This window comes from Heterodontus francisci, chromosome 25 (genome assembly GCF_036365525.1).
Source record: "Heterodontus francisci isolate sHetFra1 chromosome 25, sHetFra1.hap1, whole genome shotgun sequence".
NCBI classification, from domain to species: Eukaryota; Metazoa; Chordata; class Chondrichthyes; order Heterodontiformes; family Heterodontidae; genus Heterodontus; species Heterodontus francisci.
The window spans coordinates 13,795,464-13,818,570 of NC_090395.1; the positions used below are offsets into that span (position 1 = coordinate 13,795,464).

The 23,107-nt window shown below is 51.1% G+C and overlaps 1 protein-coding gene across 1 annotated transcript in view; it reads right to left on the bottom strand.

Annotated features, from left to right (window-relative positions):
- LOC137384052 (CD9 antigen-like) overlaps positions 1-23,107 on the bottom strand; it is a 629,833-nt gene that overhangs the window by 132,810 nt on the left and 473,916 nt on the right. Inside the window, exon 5 of the mRNA XM_068057616.1 lies at positions 17,714-17,809. Within this exon, the coding sequence (XP_067913717.1) occupies positions 17,714-17,809 (96 nt within the window). The remainder of the gene's footprint in view (positions 1-17,713; positions 17,810-23,107) is intronic.

Consider the following 23,107-nt stretch of genomic DNA (forward strand, 5'->3'; position numbering starts at 1 on the left):
TTGGAGACTGAGTGCAGTGTGTCAGTGGGTGAGTGACTGTGTGCAGTGTGTCAGTGAGTTGGAGACAGTGTGCAGTGTGTCTGTGAATGTGAAACTGAGCAGTGTGTGAGAGACTGTATCCAGTGTGACAGTGAGTGAGAGATTGTGTGCAGTGTGTCACTGTGAGTGTGATAGCTTGTGCAGTGTGTCAGTGAGCGAGAGACTGAATCCAGTGTGACAATGAGTGTGAGACTGTATGCGGCGTGAGAGTGTGAGACAGTGTGCAGTCTGACAGTGTGAGTGTGATAGTTTGTGCAGTGTGTCAGTGAGTGTGAGACTGTGTGCAGTGAGACAGTGAGTGTGAGATTGTGTGCAGTGTGAGACTGTGTGCAGTGTGTCAGTGGGTGAGTGACTGTGTGCAGTATCAGTGAGTGTGAAATTGTGAGCAGTGTGTCAGTGAGTGAGAGAGTCTGTGCAGTGTGACAGTGAGTGTGACTGTGTGCAGTGTGTGAGTGAGTGTGAGACTCTATGCAGTGTGTCAGTGAGAGACTCTGTCCAGTGTGTCAGTGAGTGTGATACTGTGTGCCGTGTGTCAGTGAGTGGGAGACTGTGAGCAGTGTGTCAGTGATTGTGAAACTGCGCAGTGTGTGAGAAACTGTGTGCAGTGTGTCAGTGAGTGTGAGACTGTGTCCAGTGTGCCAGTGAATATGAGACTGAGCAGTGTGTGAGGTTAGTGAGAGACTGTGTGCAGTGTGTTTGTGAGCTTGAGACTGTGTCCAATGTGTCAGTGAGTGAGTGACTGTGTGCATTATCAGCGAATGTGAAACTGTGCACAGTTTGTGTGCACAAGTGGGTGCATGACTGTGTGCAGTGTGTGTCAGTGAGCGTGATACTGTGTGCCGTGGCAGTGAGTGAGAGACTGTGTAGTGGCAGTGTGTGTGAGACTGTGCTGTATGTCAGTGAGTGTGAGACTGTTTGCAGTGTGTCAGTGAGTGACAGATTGTGTCCACTGTGGCAGTGAGTGAGAGACTGTGTCCAGTGTGTCAGTGAGTGTGAGACTGTGTGAAGTGTCTATGAGAATGAGACTGTATGCAATGTGTCAGTGAGTGAGAGACTGTGTCCTGTGTGACAGTGTCACAGACTGTAAGCAGTGTGTCAGTGAGTGAGTGACTGTGTGCAGTATCAGTGAGTGTGAAACTGTGTGCAGTGTGTGTGCAAGTAGGCGCGAGACTGTGTGCGGTGTGTGTCGGTAAGTGTGATACTGTGTGCAGTGGGACATTGAGTGTGAGACTGTTTGCAGTGGGTCAGTGCGTGAGAGAGTCTGTGCAGTGTGAAAGTGAGTGTGAGACTGTGTGCAGTGTGTCCGTGAATGTGAAACTGTGAGCAGTGTGTGTCAGTGACTGAGAGACTGTGTGCAGTGTGACAGTGAGTGTGAGACTGTGAGCAGTGTGTCAGTGAATGTGAAACTGTGAGCAGAGTGAAAGTGAGTGTGAGACTGTGTGCAGTGTGTCAGTGGGTGAGTGACTGTGTGCAGTGTGTCAGTGAGTTGGAGACTGTGCAGTGTGTCAGTGGGCGAGTGACTGTGTGCAATGTGTCAATGAGTGTGAGACTTTATGCAGTGTGTCAGTGAGTGTGAGACTTTGTGCAGTGTCAGTGACTGACAGACTGTGTGCAGTGTGTCAGTGAGTTGGAGACTGAGTGCAGTGTGTCAGTGGGTGAGTGACTGTGTGCAGTGTGTCAGTGAGTTGGAGACAGTGTGCAGTGTGACAGTGAGTGTGAGACTTTGTGCAAAGTGTCAGTGAGTGGGAGACTGTGTGCAGTATGAGTGTCTGTGAGTGTGAGACTTTGTGCAGTGGCAGTGAACGTGAGACTGTGTCCAGTGTGGTCTGTGAGTGTGAGACTGTGTGCAGTGTATGTGAGAATGACACTGTATACAGTGTATCAGTGAGTGAGAGACTGTGTGCAGTGTGACCGTGAGTGTGAGACTGTGTGCAGTGTGACAGTGAGTGAGTGACTGTGTGCAGTATCAGTGAGTGTGAGTCTGTGTCCAGTGTGGCAGTGAGTGTGAGATTGTGTGCAGTGTGGGAGTGAGTGTGAGTCTGTGTCCAGTGTGTCAGTGAATGAGAGACTGTGTGCAGTGTGTAAATGAGAGTGAGACTGTTTGTGCAGTGTGTCAGTGAGTGAGAGATTTTGTGCAGTGTGTCAGTGAGTGAGAGATTTTGTGCAGTGTCAGTGAGTGTGAGACTGTGTCCAGTGCGTCAGTGAGTGTGAGATTGTGTGCAGTGTGGGAGTGAGTGTGAGTCTGTGTCCAGTGTGTCAGTGAATGAGAGACTGTTTGCAGTGTGTCACTGAGTGAGAGATTGTGTGCAGTATGTCACTGAGTGAGAGATTGTGTGCAGTGTGTCAGTGATGGTGAGACTATGTGCAGTGTCAGTGAATATGAAACTGCATGCAGCGTGTTAGTGAGTGAGAGATTTTGTGCAGTGTCAGTGAGTGAGAGACTTTGTGCAGTGCGTCAGTGAGTGAGAGACTGTGTCCAGTGTGTCAGTGAGTGAGAGACTGTGTCCAGTGTGTCAGTGAGTGTGAGACTGTGTCCAGTGTGTCAGTGAGTGTGAGATTGTGTGCAGTGTGGGAGTGAGTGTGAGTCTGTGTCCAGTGTGGCAGTGAGTGTGAGATTGTGTGCAGTGTGGGAGTGAGTGTGAGTCTGTGTCCAGTGTGTCAGTGAATGAGAGACTGTTTGCAGTGTGTCACTGAGTGAGAGATTGTGTGCAGTATGTCACTGAGTGAGAGACGGTGTCCAGTGTGTCAGTGATGGTGAGACTATGTGCAGTGTCAGTGAATATGAAACTGCATGCAGCGTGTTAGTGAGTGAGAGATTTTGTGCAGTGTCAGTGAGTGAGAGACGTTGTGCAGTGTGTCAGTGAGTGTGAGACTGTGTCCAGTGTGTCAGTGAGTGTGAGATTGTGTGCAGTGTGGGAGTGAGTGTGAGTCGGTGTCCAGTGTGGCAGTGAGTGTGAGACTGTTTGCAGTGTGTCAGTGAGTGTGAGACTGTGTCCAGTGCCCAATGAGTGTGTGACTGTGTGCAGTGTGTCAGTGAGTGTGAGAATGTGTCCAGTGTGTCAGTGAGTGAGAGACTGTGTGCAGTGTGTCAGTGAGTGTGAAACTGTGTCCAGGGTATCAGTGAGTGAGAGATTTTGTGCAGTGTGACAGTGAGTCTGAGACTGTGGCCATCGTGACAGTGAGTGAGAGACTGTGTGCAGTGTGTCAGTGAGTGTGATACTGTGTGCAGTGTGACAGTGAGTGAGAGACTGTGTGCAGTGTGTGAGTGAGTGTGAGACTCTATGCAGTGTGTCAGTGAGAGACTCTGTCCAGTGTGTCAGTGAGTGTGATACTGTGTGCCGTGTGTCAGTGAGTGGGAGACTGTGAGCAGTGTGTCAGTGATTGTGAAACTGCGCAGTGTGTGAGAGACTGTGCGCAGTGTGACAGTTAGTGTGAAACTGTGTGCAGTGTGACAGTTTGTGTGAGATTGTGTGCAGTGTGGGAGTGAGTGTGAGTCTGTGTCCAGTGTGGCAGTGAGTGTGAGATTGTGTGCAGTGTGACAGTGAGTGTGAGACTGTGTGCAGTGTGACAGTGAGTGTGAGACTGTGTGCAGTGTGACAGTGAGTCTGAGACTGTGGCCATCGTGACAGTGAGTAAGAGACTGTGTGCAGTGTGTCAGTGAGTGTGAGACTGTGAGCAGTGTGTCAGTGAGTCTGAGACTGTGTGCATTGTGACAGTGAGTGTGAGACTGTGAGCAGTGTGTCAGTGAGTCTGAGACTGTGCAGTGTGACAGTGAGTGTGAGATTGTGGCCATCGTGACAGTGAGTGAGAGACTGTGTGCAGTGTGACAGTAAGTGTGAGACTGTGGGCAGCGTGACAGTGAGTGAGAGAATGTGTACAGTGTGTCAGTGAGTGTGAGACTGTGTGCAGTGTGTGTGCAAGTGGGTGTGATACTGTGTGCAGTGGCAGTGAGTGAGGGAATGTTTAGTGTCAGTGGGTGTGAGACTGTGTCCACTGTCAGTGAGTGTGAGACTGTGTGCAGTGTGACAGTGAGTGCGAGACTGTGTGCAGTGTGACAGTAAGTGTGAGACTGTGTGCAGTGTGACAGTGAGTCTGAGATTGTGTACAGTGTGACAGTGAGTGTGAGACTGTGGGCAGCGTGACAGTGAGTGAGAGACCGTGTGCAGCGTGACAGTGAGTGTGAAACTGTGTGCAGTGTGACAGTGAGTGTGAGATTGTGGCCATCGTGACAGTGAGTGAGAGACTGTGTGCAGTGTGACAGTAAGTGAGAGACTGTGTACAGTGTGTCAGTGAGTGCCAGATTGTGTGCAGTGTTGTAGAGCATTTTTTAGATGGTACACACTGCTGCCACTGGGTGTCGGTGGTCAAGGGATTGAACGTTAAAAGTGGTGGATGGGTGACAATCAAGCGGGCTGCTTTGTCCTGGATGGTGTCGAGCTTCCTGAGTGTTGTTGGAGCTGCACCCATCCAGGCAAGTGGAGAGTATTCAGTATTCCTTCACACTCCTGACTTGTGCCTTATAGATTGTGGACAGGCTTTGGGGAGTCAGGAGGTAAGTTACTCGCCGTAGGTTTCCTAGCCTCTGACCTGCTCTTGCAGCCACAGTGTTTATATGGCTACTCCAGTTCAGTTTCTGGTCAATGGTAAACCCCAGGATGTTGAGAGTAGGGGATTCAGCGATGGTAATGCTGTTGAATGTCAAGGGGAGATGGTTAGGTTCTCTCTTGTTGGAGATGGTCATTGCCTGGCACTTGTGTGGCGCGAATGTTACTTGACACTTATCAGCCCAAGCCAGGCTGCTTCAGTATCTGAGGAGTCACGAATGGTGCTGAACATTGTGCAATCATCAGTGAACATCCCCACTTCTGACCTTATGATGGACTGAAGGTCATTGATGAAGCAGCTGAAGATGGTTGGGCCTAGGACACTACTCTGAGGAACTCCTGCAGTGATGTCCTGGAGCTCAGATGATTGACCTCCAACAACCACAACTATCTTCCTTTGTGCTAGATATGACTACAGCCAGCAGTTGGGTTTTCCCCCAAAGTCCCATTGACCTCAGTTTTGCTAGGGATCCTTGATGCCATACTCGGTCAAATGCTGCCTTGATGTCAAGGACAGTCACTCTCTCCTCACCTCACCTCCGGAGTTCAGCACTTTGTCCATGTTTGGAACAAGGCTGTAATGAAGTTAGGAGCTGAGTGGCCCTGGTGGAACCCAAACTGAGCACCATTGAGCAGATTATTTCTGAGCAAGTGCCGCTTGATAGTACTGTCAACGACCCCTTCCATCACTTTGCTGATGATCGAGAGTAGACTGATGGGGCGGTAATTGGGCGGGTTGGACTTGTCCTGTTTTTTGTGTACAGGACATACTTGGGCAATTTTCCACATTGCGGGGTAGATGCCAGTGTTGTAGCTATACTGGAACAGCTTGGCTAGGGGTGCGGCTTTTTCTGGAGCAGAAGTCTCGAGTATTATTGCCAGAATCATGTCAGTATCCAGTACCTTCAGCCGTTTCCTGATATCATGTGGAGTGAATCGGATTAGCTGAAGACTGGATTCTGCAATGGTGGGGACCTCAGGAGGAGGCCGAGAGGATTGGAAGATTATGGCCAGTGACTGCACAATTTCCACTCTTACTTCCATCAGTGTCCTCAGATGCATCTCAGCTGGTCCTGGTGACTGATCAACTTTAAGTACAACTAGCCATCCTAATACTTCCTCTTTATTAATTTGGGTCTCAACCTGGTGAAGCTACAATGGAAGGCTGTTCTTTGGCCTCCTTATCTCGAGAGACAATGGGTAAGCGCCTGGAGGTGGTCAGTGGTTTGTGAAGCAGCCCTGGAGTGGCTATAAAGGCCAATACGAGAGTGACAGACTCTTCCACAGGTGCTTCAGAAATATTTGGTTGTCGGTGGTGTTACACAGTTGGCTCTCCCCTTGCGCTTTTGTCTTTTTTCCTGCCAACTGCAAAGTCTCTTCGACCCGCCACGCTTTAGCCCCGCCTTTATGGCTGCCCGCCAGCTCTGGCGAATGCTGGCAACTGACTCCCACGACTTGTGATCAATGTCACAGGACTTCATGTCGCGTTTGCAGACGTCTTTAAAGCGGAGACATGGACAGCCGGTGGGTCTGGTACCAGTGACGAGCTCGCTGTACAATGTGTCTTTGGGGATCCTGCCATCTTCCATGCGGCTCACAAGGCCAAGCCATCTCAGGCGCCGCTGACTCAGTAGTGTGTATAAGCTGGGGATGTAGGCCGCCTCGAGGACTTCTGTGTTGGAGATACGGTCCTGCCACCTGATGCCAAGGATTCTCCGGAGGCAGCAAAGATGGAATGAATTGAGACATTGCTCTTGGCTGACATACGTTGTCCAGGCCTCGCTGCCATAGAGCAAGGTACTGAGGACACAGGCTTGATACACACGGACTTTTGTGTTCCGTGTCAGTGCGTCATTTTCCCACACTCTCTTGGCCAGTCTGGACATAGCAGTGGAAGCCTTTCCCATGCGCTTGTTAATTTCTGCATCTAGAGACAGGTTACTGGTGATAGTTGAGCCTAGGTAGGTGAACTTTTGAACCACTTCCAGAGCTTGGTCGCCAATATTGATGGATGGAGCATTTCTGACGTCCTGTCCCATGATGTTCGTTTTCTTGAGACTGATGGTTAGGCCAAATTCATTGCAGGCAGCCGCAAACCTGTCGATGACACTCTGCAGGCACTCTTCAGTGTGAGATGTTAAAGCAGCATCGTCAGCAAAGAGGAGTTCCCTGATGAGGACTTTCCGTACTTTGGACTTCGCTCTTAGACGGGCAAGGTTAAACAACCTGCCCCCTGATCTTGTGTGGAGGAAAATTCCTTCTTCTGAAGACTTGAACGCATGTGAAAGCAGCAGGGAGAAGAAAATCCCAAAAAGTGTGGGTGCGAGAACACAGCCCTGTTCAACGCCACTCAGGATAGGAAAGGGCTCTGACGAGGAGCCACCATGTTGAATTGTGCCTTTCATATTGTCATGGAATGAGGTGATGATACTTCGGAGCTTTGGTGGACATCCGATCTTTTCTAGTAGTCTGAAGAGACCACGTCTGCTGACGAGGTCAAAGGCTTTGGTGAGATCAATGAAAGCAACGTAGAGGGGCATCTGTTGTTCATGGCATTTCTCCTGTAGCTGGCGAAGGGAGAAGAGCATGTCAACGGTCGATCTCTCTGCACGAAAGCCACACTGTGCCTCAGGGGAGACGCACTCGGCCAGCTTCTGGAGCCTGTTTAGAGCGACTCGAGCAAAGACTTTCCCCACTACGCTGAGCGGGGAGATTCCACGGTAGTTTTTGCAGTCACCGCTGTCACCTTTGATTTGTAGAGGGTGATGATATTGGCATCGCGCATGTCCTGGGGTACTGCTCCCTTCTCCCAGCACAGGCATAGCAGTTCATGTAGTGCTGAGAGTATAGCAGGCTTGGCACTCTTGATTATTTCAGGGGTAATGCTGTCCTTCCCAGGGGCTTTTCCGCTGGCTAGAGAATCAATGGCATCACCGAGTTCCGATTTGGTTGGCTGTATGTCCAGCTCATCCATGACTGGTCGAGGCTGGGCATCATTGAGGGCGGTCTCAGTGACAACATTCTCCCTGGAGTACAGTTCTCGGTCATGCTCAACCCAGCGGTCCATTTGTTTGCATTGGTCAGTGATTGTGTCCCCTGATTTAGATTTGAGGGGGCCGATCTTCTTGATGGTTGGTCCAAAAGCTCTCAGTGCCATCATACATTCCTCTGATGTTTCCGGTGTCTGAGGCCAGCTGAATATGACTGCATAGGTGTTGCCAGTAGTCGTTTGCGCAGCGCCTGACTGTTCTTTGTGCAGTGCTTCTGGCAGCTTTAAGTGCTACCGATGTTAACTCGCTGGGGGCTTTCTTGTAGTTCAACAGTGCAATGCGCTTAGCGGCTATGACAGGTTCCAGCTCTTCAATATGAGATTGAAACCAGTCTGCATTTCTCTTCGCAAGTTTGCCGTAGGTGGTCAAAGCTGACTCATAGATGGCGTCTCTGATGTGGGCCCACTTGGTCTCAGCATCCCCTGTGGGAGTGTTTTGAAGGGCTGTTACAAGTGAATTTAGAAATTTTTGTAACAGCTGTGGATAAGAAATTCTGCTCGTGTTGATGCGCGGGTGGCCCTTCTGCTTGGAGTGATGCAACTTCTTTGGTCTGCGTCTCACCTTGCTGCACACCAGGGAGTGGTCGGTGTCGCAGTCCGCACTGTGGAAGCTGCGTGTGATTTGAACACTGTTTAAGGAGGCTCGCCTTGTGATGATGAGGTCCAGCTGGTGCCAACGACTCGATCTTGGGTGCCTCCATGAAACCTGGTGATAGGGTTTAGTGTGAAAGAATGAGTTGGTGATGCAGAGGTTATGATAGTTTCACAACTCAAGCAGTCTCTGTCCATTCTCGTTCATCCTTCCAACGCCATAGTGCCCAAGGCAGGAAGGCCATGAGTCATGGTCGGCCCCAACCCTGGCATTAAATTCCCCCAGCAGGAATAGGTGTTCGGTGTTGGGGATGCTGCTAATGATGTTATGGAGTTGCTCGTAGAACTGGTCTTTAGCTTCAGGTGGGGAGCAGAATGTTGGAGCATAGATGCTGAGTAGGTGTACTGGACCAGAGGTGGTGAGCAGTCGGATGGACTGTATGCGTTCCGAGCCATTTGAGTGTGGCTCTATCATGCTGAGCAAGGGGTTTCTGATGGCGAAGCCCACTCCATGCTGTCTTGGTTCCTCAGGATCCCTGCCCTGCCAGAAGAAGGTGTAGTCTTGCTCTGCTAGAGATCCACTCACAGGGAGGTGTGTCTCCTGAAGTGCTGCAATGAGTCTACTGAGCTCGTTGTTAATGATGGCGGTCTTCCGAGAATCGTTGATTTGTGTAAGGTCTTCCGACAGGCCAGGACACATAGTTCTGATGTTCCAGCTTGCAAAGCGAAGGGCTGGTACCTTCTTTCCTTTTTTCATGTTGTTTGGTGTGGTGTTGCAGTCCACTTGTCGGGCAATGACCCTGAGTTCCAAGCACCCATTGAAGCAGGTGGACTGTGGCAGGACAGAACCTTATTGACCGGGGGCTGCCCGGTTTGAGGCGGGCGGTAGCTGTCCAGTGAGGTGCGATGACCTCTCCCACCGACAAAGGCAACCCGTGGCGCCCAATCTCTATGCTAATTGAGCTGGACCTATAACCCGTAACTGCTGCCTTCCGTGTTGTTTCAGTCGCTGTGAGGCAACTATGGAGTGACCTCTCCATGGCGCATGCCTGGGCAAATTTATGGAGGTTGAGAGTTGCCCAATCGTCAAAACCCCCCTCTCGGACTGTCTGGTGGGGTCTAAAGGAGTGCAGAGCACGACGTTTGGCACCGGTATGGCTGCAGGAACTGCCGGAAACATGCCAAAGGTGACACATGACCGCCTACGGGGTTCCGCTCCGGATTTTCTGTTAGGGTTTACTCCCTTAGCCTTGGTCTCTCCCAAGACGCCCACAAGGCAGCGGGATTGTTAGGGCCCCTACACAGGTGTAGGATGATGCCGGTGGGAGGAGGGGGTGCGAGGGGGAGGGGTGGAGGGAAGGGGTGCAGGGGGAGGATGGTGCGAGGGGGGGTGCTGGGAAGGGGTTGTGAAGGGGGAGGGGGGTGCGGGGGGGCTGAGCTGAGAGAGTGGAGCTGGGAAGGGGAAGGGGGGGTGGAAGGGGGGAAGAGGAAGGAGGGGGGAAAGGGGGTGAAGGTAATAAGCCATTTCCTCAGTTCTCACCATCGACGCCTGGAAATCTCCTCCGCGTCCTTCGGGAGCTGAGCGACATCCTCGGGCGCTGGTACCAGCATTGCCGACAGTGCGCTGCAGATGCTCTCCGAGCCATCTCCCGCGGGCGCTTTGACGTTGCGGCCGAGGAGCCTTTCGTGGCTTTTTGGGTGTTCGGGGCACCTTTTCGCAAGGCTTCCCTCGGGTCCCGCTGCTCCTTCTTCTCTTCAATGGAATTCCCGCACGCCGTGGCCGCGGACACTCTGGACAGTGTAGACAGCAGGATCGGAGATCAAAGTATCACCAGCTCTACTTTTCAGTTTCATCCGGACTGTGATCAATTTCATTGAGAAAACAAAGAGCAGGTATGGCTGGGGGAGGGCAGTGGGCCCAGGTAACATAAACTAGCTTTTAACTTGTAGTTAGGGCTAAAATGAACTGCTTAAAGAGCGAGGGGTGTTTAAACAGTTTAAGAGGGTAGATTGGGGGGAGAGAACACTAAGAATGGGAGCAGATGGCCATGGATAGAGTTGAACAGCAAGGGAGCTTCCTAGGGAGCTTACAGCCCAGGAGCCATCTTGGGTATCAGGCTACAGTCATGCTACACAGCAGGAGCAGCACGCAATAGACAGAGCTAAGTGATCCCACAACCAATGGATCATATCTAAGCTCTGCAGTCCTGCCACATCCAGTCGTGGATGTTGGTGGACAATTAAGCAACTCACTGGAGGAGGTGGTTCCACAAATATCCCCATCCTCAATGATGGGGGAGCCCAGCACATCAGTGAAAAAGATAAGGCAGAAGCATTTGCAACAATCTGCAGCCAGAAGTGCCAAGTGGATGATCCAGTGCGATCTCTTCCTGAAGTCCCAGCATCATAGATGCCAGTCTTCAGACAATCCAATTCACTCCACGTGATATCAAGAAGCTGCTGCTTTCAGCAATGCTAATGCCATTGAATGTCAAGGAGAGATGGTTAGATTCTCTCTTGTTGGAGATCGTCACTGTGGATCTGAATGCACTTGTGAATGTTACTTACCACTTATCAGCCCAAGCCTGGATATTGTCCAGGTCTTGTTGCATTTCTACACGGACTGCTTCATTATCTGAGGAGTCGCGAATGGTGATGAACATTGTGCAATCATCAGCGAACATCCCCACTTCTGACCTTCTAATGGAGGGAAGGTCATTGATGAAGCAGCTGAAGATGGTTGGGCCCTGACAATATCGTGACTGTAGTTCGGAAGACTTGCTCTCCCTTAGTCACACCCTTAGCCAAGCTGTTCCAGGACAATTCCCCAACTCATTCCCGACTCCGAGGCACTTTCCAAAGTGTGGGCTGAGAACAGGATTGGTGTCTGCTCCATGGAATGCAGCCAATTACAGTGATTAAGACCCCAATTAGAGGTGATTTTGTGGCCTTGCCTGCATTTCGCTGACCACGTGCAGAGGCCAGCAGCTCAATGGAGGAGACATCGTTATTTTAGGCAGCGGATCATCAGAGCCAGAAGGTCAATGCTCCATTGATGGAGCCTCAAGCATGAAAGGCGGCAATCGCAGCCACTCCTGATCCAGGGGAAGGGCTTCCCCTCCTTCCCAATGAACCTGCCAGCCTTCATCTTGTTAATTTCTTCATTGCTGTGCCCTTGCATTCCCCAGGCAGCCTCAGCAGTGTCAAACCCTCACCCACCAATGTTATTGAGAGCCTGCCCGCTGTACTTAACAGGATGGTGAGCTCAGAGGCAGCCAAATAGAAGACTGGCTCCAGGAAGATTGCAGCATTATTCCGGCTCCTGGCAAGTGCAGTCTCAGAACCCCCATCTGGTCCCGATGTCAGGGTCCAGAATCCTGTGCGAAAATCCAGCCCATGTGTCTGTTCTCACCATTTGCCAAAATAACCCCCTGGAATATTGTGTTGGGGGGGAGGGTGCGGGTTATGTGTAAGGGAGACTCGACACTGAATGTTTGGAGAGTGGGTGTGTTATGTAGCTACTCACTGCACTGTGACTGATTCAGTGATTGGACGTGTGAGGTTTGTGGACACTGCAATGTGAATATTTGGGGGGCCTGGGCGAAGGTTGGTGTGTAAGGTGTGCAATGCTGGATCATTGAATGTGGTAAGGAATACACAGACCGTGCTCTGAACACCGATACCGCGCTCTGAATACACAGACCGCGCTCTGAACATATGGACCGCGCTCTGAACACACGGACCGCACTCTGAACACAGACCGCACTCTGAACACACAGACCGCACTCTGAATACAGAGACCGCACTCTGAACACACAGATCGCACTCTGAACACCAAGACCGCGCTCTGAACACAGACCGCACTCTGAATACAGAGACCGCACTCTGAACACACGGACTGCACTCTGAATACAGAGACCGCGCTCTGAACACACGGACCGCACTCTGAATACAGAGACCGCACTCTGAACACACAGATCGCACTCTGAACACCAAGACCGCGCTCTGAACACAGACCGCACTCTGAATACAGAGACCGCACTCTGAACACACGGACTGCACTCTGAATACAGAGACCGCGCTCTGAACACACGGACCGCACTCTGAACACAGACCGCACTCTGAACACACAGACCGCACTCTGAATACAGAGACCGCACTCTGAACACACAGATCGCACTCTGAACACCAAGACCGCGCTCTGAACACAGACCGCACTCTGAATACAGAGACCGCACTCTGAACACACGGACTGCACTCTGAATACAGAGACCGCGCTCTGAACACACGGACCGCACTCTGAACACAGACCGCACTCTGAACACACAGACCGCACTCTGAATACAGAGACCGCACTCTGAACACACAGATCACACTCTGAACACCAAGAACGCGCTCTGAACACAGACCGCACTCTGAATACAGAGACCGCACTCTGAACACACGGACTGCACTCTGAACACAGAGACCGCACTCTGAACACAGACCGCACTCTGAATACACAGACCGCACTCTGAACACACGGACTGCACTCTGAACACACGGACCGCACTCTGAACACAGACCGCACTCTGAACACACAGACCGCACTCTGAATACAGAGACCGCACTCTGAACACACTATTGCTCTCTGAACACCAAGACCGCGCTCTGAACACAGACCGCACTCTGAATACAGAGACCGCACTCTGAACACACGGACTGCACTCTGAATACAGAGACCGCGCTCTGAACACACGGACCGCACTCTGAACACAGACCGCACTCTGAACACACAGACCGCACTCTGAATACAGAGACCGCACTCTGAACACACAGATCGCACTCTGAACACCAAGACCGCGCTCTGAACACAGACCGCACTCTGAATACAGAGACCGCACTCTGAACACACGGACTGCACTCTGAACACAGAGACCGCACTCTGAACACAGACCGCACTCTGAATACACAGACCGCACTCTGAACACACGGACTGCACTCTGAACACAGACCGCGCTCTGAACACAGACCGCACTCTGAATACAGAGACCGCACTCTGAACACACGGACTGCACTCTGAACACAGACCGCACTCTGAACACAGACCGCACTCTGAACACAGATCGCACTCTGAACACACAGACCGCACTCTGAACACACGGACTGCACTCTGAACACAGACCGCACTCTGAACACAGACCGCACTCTGAACACACAGACCGCACTCTGAACACACGGACTGCACTCTGAACACAGACCGCACTCTGAACACAGACCGCACTCTGAATACACAGACCGCACTCTGAACACACGGACTGCACTCTGAACACACGGACCGCACTCTGAACACAGACCGCACTCTGAACACACAGACCGCACTCTGAATACAGAGACCGCACTCTGAACACACGATTGCTCTCTGAACACCAAGACCGCGCTCTGAACACAGACCGCACTCTGAATACAGAGACCGCACTCTGAACACACGGACTGCACTCTGAATACAGAGACCGCGCTCTGAACACACGGACCGCACTCTGAACACAGACCGCACTCTGAACACACAGACCGCACTCTGAATACAGAGACCGCACTCTGAACACACAGATCGCACTCTGAACACCAAGACCGCGCTCTGAACACAGACCGCACTCTGAATACAGAGACCGCACTCTGAACACACGGACTGCACTCTGAACACAGAGACCGCACTCTGAACACAGACCGCACTCTGAATACACAGACCGCACTCTGAACACACGGACTGCACTCTGAACACGGACCGCGCTCTGAACACAGACCGCACTCTGAATACAGAGACCGCACTCTGAACACACGGACTGCACTCTGAACACAGACCGCACTCTGAACACAGATCGCACTCTGAACACACAGACCGCACTCTGAACACACGGACTGCACTCTGAACACAGACCGCACTCTGAACACAGACCGCACTCTGAACACACAGACCGCACTCTGAACACACGGACTGCACTCTGAACACAGACCGCACTCTGAACACAGACCGCACTCTGAATACAGAGACCGCACTCTGAACACACGGACTGCACTCTGAACACAGACCGCACTCTGAACACAGACCGCACTCTGAACACAGATCGCACTCTGAACACACAGACTGCACTCTGAACACACGGACTGCACTCTGAACACAGACCGCACTCTGAACACACAGACCGCACTCTGAACACACGGACTGCACTCTGAACACAGACCGCACTCTGAACACAGACCGCACTCTGAACACACAGACCGCACTCTGAACACACGGACTGCACTCTGAACACAGACCGCACTCTGAACACAGACCGCACTCTGAATACAGAGACCGCACTCTGAACACACGGACTGCACTCTGAACACAGACCGCACTCTGAACACAGACCGCACTCTGAATACAGAGACCGCACTCTGAACACACGGACTGCACTCTGAACACAGACCGCACTCTGAACACAGATCGCACTCTGAACACAGAGACCGCACTCTGAATACAGAGACCGCACTCTGAACACAGAGACCGCGCTCTGAACACAGACCGCACTCTGAACACACAGACCGCACTCTGAACACAGACCGCACTCTGAACACAGACCGCACTCTGAATACAGAGACCGCACTCTGAACACACGGACTGCACTCTGAACACAGATCGCACTCTGAACACAGAGACCGCACTCTGAATACAGAGACCGCACTCTGAACACACGGACTGCACTCTGAACACAGATCGCACTCTGAACACAGACCGCACTCTGAATACAGAGACCGCACTCTGAACACAGACCGCACTCTGAACACACGGACTGCACTCTGAACACAGATCGCACTCTGAATACAGAGACCGCACTCTGAACACAGACCGCACTCTGAACACACGGACTGCACTCTGAACACAGATCGCACTCTGAACACAGACCGCACTCTGAATACAGAGACCGCACTCTGAACACAGACCGCACTCTGAACACACGGACTGCACTCTGAACACAGATCGCACTCTGAATACAGAGACCGCACTCTGAACACACGGACTGCACTCTGAACACAGATCGCACTCTGAACACAGACTGCACTCTGAACACAGATCGCACTCTGAACACACAGACCGCACTCTGAATACAGAGACCGCACTCTGAACACACGGACTGCACTCTGAACACAGATCGCACTCTGAACACAGACTGCACCCTGAACACAGATCGCACTCTGAACACAGACCACACTCTGAACACAGATCGCACTCTGAACACAGAGACCGCACTCTGAATACAGAGACCGCACTCTGAACACACGGACTGCACTCTGAACACAGATCGCACTCTGAACACAGACCGCACTCTGAATACAGAGATCGCACTCTGAACACACGGACTGCACTCTGAACACAGATCGCACTCTGAATACAGAGACCGCACTCTGAACACACGGACTGCACTCTGAACACAGACCGCACTCTGAACACAGACCGCACTCTGAATACAGAGACCGCACTCTGAACACACGGACTGCACTCTGAACACAGACCGCACTCTGAACACAGACCGCACTCTGAATACAGAGACCGCACTCTGAACACACGGACTGCACTCTGAACACAGACCGCACTCTGAACACAGACCGCACTCTGAACATACAGACCGCACTCTGAACACACGGACTGCACTCTGAACACAGACCGCACTCTGAACACAGACCGCACTCTGAACACACAGACCGCACTCTGAACACACGGACTGCACTCTGAACACAGACCGCACTCTGAACACAGACCGCACTCTGAACACACAGACCGCACTCTGAACACAGACCGCACTCTGAATACAGAGACCGCACTCTGAACACACAGATCGCACTCTGAACACAGAGACCGCACTCTGAACACACAGACCGCACTCTGAACACACAGATCGTGCTCTGAACACAGAGACCGCACTCTGAACACACAGACCGCACTCTGAACACAGACCGCACTCTGAACACACAGACCGCACTCTGAACACAGACCGCACTCTGAACACAGACCGCACTCTGAACACACAGATCGCACTCTGAACACAGAGACCGCACTCTGAACACACAGACCGCACTCTGAACACAGACCGCACTCTGAACACACAGACCGCACTCTGAACACAGACCGCACTCTGAACACAGACCGCACTCTGAACACCAAGACCGCGCTCTGAACACAGACCGCACTCTGAACACAGACCGCATCTGAACACAGACCGCACTCTGAACACAGAGACCGCTCTCTGAACACACAGACCGCACTCTGAACACAGACCGCATCTGAACACAGACCGCACTCTGAACACCGAGACCGCACACTGAACACAGACCGCACTCTGAACAGAGACCGCACTCTGAACACCGAGAACGCACTCTGAACACCGAGACCGCACTCTGAACACACAGACCGCACTCTGAACACAGACCGCACTCTGAACACACAGACCGCACTCTGAACACCGAGACCGCACACTGAACACAGACCGCACTCTGAACACAGACCGCACTCTGAACACCGAGACCGCACACTGAACACAGAGACCGCACTCTGAACACACAGACCGCACGCTGAACACAGACCGCACTCTGAACACCGAGACCGCACACTGAACACAGACCGCACTCTGAACACCGAGACCGCACTCTGAACACACAGACCGCAGTCTGAACACAGACCGCACTCTGAACACACAGACCGCACTCTGAACACCGAGACCGCACACTGAACACACAGACCGCACTCTGAACACAGACCGCACTCTGAACACACAGACCGCACTCTGAACACAGACCGCACTCTGAACACAGACCGCACTCTGAACACCAAGACCGCGCTCTGAACACAGACCGCACTCTGAACACAGACCGCATCTGAACACAGACCGCACTCTGAACACCGAGACCGCACACTGAACACAGACCGCACTCTGAACACAGACCGCACTCTGAACACCGAGAACGCACTCTGAACACCGAGACCGCACTCTGAACACACAGACCGCACTCTGAACACAGACCGCACTCTGAACACACAGACCGCACTCTGAACACCGAGACCGCACACTGAACACAGACCGCACTCTGAACACAGACCGCACTCTGAACACCGAGACCGCACACTGAACACAGAGACCGCACTCTGAACACAGAGACCGCACTCTGAACACACAGACCGCACGCTGAACACAGACCGCACTCTGAACACCGAGACCGCACACTGAACACAGACCGCACTCTGAACACCGAGACCGCACTCTGAACACACAGACCGCACTCTGAACACAGACCGCACTCTGAACACACAGACCGCACTCTGAACACCGAGACCGCACACTGAACACAGACCGCACTCTGAACACCGAGACCGCACACTGAACACCTCCTGTGAGTGTGTGAGCAGTGTACTTACCACATTATGAATGGCACGCAGCGTCTTGTTGCCAGTTCCAGACATTCGATAGGTGCTCAGCGAGTTGCTGTAGTACACATTCAACTCCTGCAGAATCTATCAGGAAAAACAGATAAATTACACAGGAAGATGCATAATCCAATATGGTGGAGGGGTGAGAGGGTTGGGGAATGAGCGAGAGACAGGAAGGAGGAAGAGAGAGTGTGAGAGATAGAGGAAGGAAGAGAGGGGGACAAGAGATAGGGAAACAGGTAAAGGGAGAGAGTCAGGAAGGATGAGGAAGAGAATGGGCGAGAGGGAGAGACAGAAATGGGACAGTGGGAGAGAGGAAATGAAGGAAGGAGATGCAGTAAAGGGAGAGATATAGAGAGGGTTAGATAGGAAGGGATGATTGAGACACAAGAAGTGGGACAGTGAGATGCACAGAACAAGAATAAGAGAGAGGAATGGGAAAGTGGCAGAGACAGAAAGGGGAGAGGGAGACAGGAAGTAGTTAAGGCACAGCTAGGAAGGGGCAGAGGGAGAGTCAGGAAGGAGACAGAATGGAGTTATGGAGAAATGGATGAGAGTGTGCTGCAAAATGGCGGAGTCGACAGCACCTGTTGTGTTACTGCTTTCTTCAGCAATAAGGTACGAAACCATCTTGAGTTGAATGGTTGTTAAATAATGGGTTCTTTATAGTGAACAAATTTGCAAGAGAACTCTTATCATTCACATGTGACTTGGTGACGAACACAACTCGAACCACTAAATGGCATGTTGGATGATATCACTTCCTGTGATGGTGTTTCTTCTTTGGCCTCCTTATCTCGAGAGACAATGGGTAAGCGCCTGGAGGTGGTCAGTGGTTTGTGGAGCAGCGCCTGGAGTGGCGATAAAGGACAATTCGAGAGTGACCGGCTCTTCCACAGGTGCTGCAAAAAAATTTGTTTGTTGGGGTTGTTACACAGTTGGCTCTCCCCTTGCGCCTCTGTCTTTTTTCCTGCCAACTGCTAAGTCTCTTCGACCCGCCACACGTTAGCCCTGCCTTTATGGCTGCCCGCCAGCTCTGGCGAACGCTGGCAACTGACTCCCATGACTTGTGATCAATGTTACAGGACTTCATGTTGCGTTTGCAGACGTCTTTAAAGCGAAGACATGGACGGCCGGTGGGTCTGATACCAGTGGCGAGCTCGCTGTACAGTGTGTCCTTGGGGATCCTGCCATCTTCCATGCGGCTCACATGGCCAAGCCATCTCAAGCGCCGCTGACTCAGTAGTGTGTATAAGCTGGGGATGTTGGCCGCCTCGAGGACTTCTGTGTTGGAGATACGGTCCTGCCACCTGATGCCAAGGATTCTCCGGAGGCAGCAAAGATGGAATGAATTGAGACATCGCTCTTGGCTGACATACGTTGTCCAGGCCTCGCTGCCATAGAGCAAGGTACTGAGGACACAGGCTTGATACACACGGACATTTGTGTTCCATGTCAGTGCGCCATTTTCCCATACTCTCTTGGCCAGTCTGGACATAGCAGTGGAAGCCTTTCCCATGCGCTTGTTGATATCTACATCTAGAGACAGGTTACTGGTGATATTTGAGCCTAGGTAGGTGAACTCTTGAACCACTTCCAGAGCGTGGTCTCCAATATTGATGGATGGAGCATTTCTGACATCCTGCCCCATGATGTTCGTTTTCTTGAGACTGATGGTTAGGCCAAATTCGTTGCAGGCAGCCGCAAACCTGTCGATGAGACTCTGCAGGCACTCTTCAGTGTGAGATGTTAAAGCAGCATCGTCAGCAAAGAGGAGTTCCCTGATGAGGACTTTCCGTACTTTGGACTTCGCTCTTAGACGGGCAAGGTTGAACAACCTGCCCCCTGATCATGTGTGGAGGAAAATTCCTTCTTCAGAGGACTTGAACGCATGTGAAAGCAGCATGGAGAAGAAAATCCCAAAATGTGTGGGTGCGAGAACACAGCCCTGTTTCACGCCACTCAGGATAGGAAAGGGGTCTGATGAGGAGCCACCATGTTGAATTGTGCCTTTCATATTGTCATGGAATGAGGTGATGATACTTAGTAGCTTTGGTGGACATCCAAACTTTTCTAGTAGTCTGAAGAGACCACGTCTGCTGACGAGGTCAATGAAAACAATGTAGAGGGGCATCTGTTGTTCACGGCATTTCTCCTATATCTGACGAAGGGAGAACAGCATGTCAACGGTCGATCTCTCTGCACGAAAGCCACACTGTGCCTCAGGGTAGATGTGCTCGGCCAGCTTCTGGAGCCTGTTTAGAGCGACTCGAGCAAAGACTTTCCCCACTATGCTGAGCAGGGAGATTCCACGGTAGTTGTTGCAGTCACCGCTGTCACCTTTGTTTTTATAGAGGATGATGATATTGGCATCGCGCATGTCCTGGGGTACTGCTCCCTCGTCCCAGCACAGGCATAGCAGTTCATGTAGTGCTGAGAGTATAGCAGGCTTGGCACTCTTGATTATTTCAGGGGTAATGCTGTCCTTCCCAGGGGCTTTTCCGCTGGCTAGAGAATCAATGGCATCACTGAGTTCCGATTTTGTTGGCTGTACGTCCAGCTCATCCATGACTGGTAGAGGCTGGGCTGCATTGAGGGTGGTCTCAGTGACAACATTCTCCCTGGAGTACAGTTCTAGGTAGTGCTCAACCCAGCGGTCCATTTGTTTGCGTTGGTCAGTGATTATGTCCCCTGTTTAGATTTGAGGGGGGGGCGATCTTCTTGATGGTTGGCCCAAGAGCTCTCTTAATGCCATCATACATTCCTCCGATGTTTCCTGTGTCTAAGGCCACCTGAATATGACTGCATAGGTGTTGCCAGTAGTCGTTTACGCAGCGCCTGACTGTTCTTTGTGCAGTGCCTCTGGCTGCTTTAAGTGCTACCGATGTTAACTCGCTGGGGGCTTTCTTGTAGTTCAACAGTGCAATGCGCTTAGCGGCTATGACAGGTTCCAGCTCTTCATTATGAGTTTGAAACCAGTCTGCATTTCTCTTTGCATGTTTGCCGTAGGTGGTCAAAGCTGACTCATAGATGGCATCTCTGATGTGGGCCCACTTGGTCTCAGCATCCCCTGTGGGAGTGTTTTGAAGGGCTGTTACAAGTGAATTTAGAAATTTTTGTAACAGCTGTGGGTGAGAAATTCTGTTCGTGTTGATGCGTGGGTGGCCCTTCTGCTTGGAGTGATGCAACTTCTTTGGTCTGAGTCTAACCTTGCTGCACACCAGGGAGTGGTCGGTGTCGCAGTCCACACTGTGGAAGCTGCGTGTGATTTGAACACTGTTTAAGGCAGCTCGCTTTGTGACAATGAGGCCCACAACGCGATCTTGGGTGCCTCCATGAAACCTGGTGATAGGATTTAGTGTGAAAGAACGAGTTGGTGATGCAGAGGTTGTGATAGGGACACAACTCAAGCAGTCTCTGCCCGTTCTCATTCATCCTTCCAACGCCATAGCGCGATGTTGTGATGGTGCATGGAGTACTTAAACTGTTAAAGTGATATCACAACATTCTCCTTTCTTAAAATGGAAATAGACAAAAGATAAACCATGTACATAGAAACAAGACAGTTTTGATCAATATTTACAGGTGCATTGACTCTTATGTGCTTTAGTCAAGTATCTCTGAAACATAAAGGTGCTCGACTGACTCCACCTGATCGTCTCACTGTGCAGCTTGGCTGAGAACTAGATTTGTCAATTTTTTTCGCTTGACCTGCCTGTGTGTTCTGACAGTCATCCTGCACTTGAGAATTACACCTGTCACTTTCCTTTGCTACTTTCTGTAGATTTTAATGTGGATGTATTCTCGATTAAATAAGGTTGCCAGGCACAATATAGAACATAGAACATTACAGCGCAGTACAGGCCCTTCGGCACTCGATGTTGCGCCGACCTGTGAAACCATCTGACCTGCACCATTCCATTTTCATCCATATGTCTATCCAATGACCACTTAAATGCCCTTAAAGTTGGCGAGTCTACTACTGTTGCAGGCAGGGTGTTCCACGCCCCTACTACTCTCTGAGTAAAGAAACTACCTCTGACATCTGTCCTATATCTATTACCCCTCAACTTAAAGCTATGTCCCCTCGTGTTTGCCATCATCATCCGAGGAAAAAGACGCTCACTATCCACCCTATCTAATCCTCTGATTATCTTATATGTCTCTATTAAGTCACCTCTTCTCCTCCTTCTCTCTAACTAAAACAACCTCAAGTTCCTCCTTGATCCTATCCGCCAACGACTTCTCGTGTCCTCTCCTCGCTCTTCTTAGCTCTCCCTTTAGATCCTTCCTGGCTAGCTTGTAACTCTCAAGCGCCCTAACTGAGCCTTCACGTCTCATCCTAACATAAGCCTTCTTCTTCCTCTTGACAAGCGCTTCAACTTTTTAAGTAAACCACGGCTCCCTCGCTCGACAACTTCCTCCCTGCCTGACAGGTACATACTTATCAAGGACACGCAGTAGCTGCTCCTTAAATAAGCTCCACATTTCTACTGTGCCCATCCCCTGCAGTTTCCTTCCCCATCCTACACATCCTAAATCTTGCCTAATCACATCATAATTTCCTTTCCCCCAGCTATAATTCTTGCCCTGCGGTATATACCTGTCCCTGCCCATTGCTAAGGTAAACCTAACCGAATTGTGATCACTATCACCAAAGTGCTCACCTACATCTAAATCTAACACCTGGCCGGGTTCATTACCCAGTACCAAATCTAATGTGGCATCGCCCCTGGTTGGCCTGTCTACATACTGTGTCAGAAAACCCTCCTGCACACACTGGACAAAAACAGACCCATCTAAAGTACTCGAACTATAGTATTTCCAGTCAATATTTGGAAAGTTAAAGTCCCCCATAACAACTACCCTGTTACTCTCGCTCCTGTCGAGAATCATCTTCGCTATCCTTTCCTCTATATCTCTGGAACTATTCGGAGGTCTATAGAAAACTCCCAACAGGGTGACCTCTCCTCTCCTGTTTCTAACCTCGGCCCATACTACCTCAGTAGATGAGTCCTCAAACGTCCTTTCTGCCGCCGTAATACTCTCCTTGATTAACAATGCCACACCCCCCCCCCCCCTCTTTTACCATCTTCTCTGTTCTTACTGAAACATCTAAATCCCGGAACCTGCAACATCCATAGTTGGCTAGTTCACATAGCTGACATTGGTTTCTTCTTAGCACTGCTCCATTAGGGGTGGTTCCCTGTTTGTTGCAGATTTTGGACACTTCTGCGGGGAACCATGTCTTCTCTTGTGGATGGATCACTCTGACATTCTGTCCAATCTGTAACGGTGGTAGCTCCAAACCCGTGTGCTTATCCTGCCTAGTTTCCATCTTTTCTTGTTTCACAAAGAGTCTGTCCTGTATTAATGAGGATT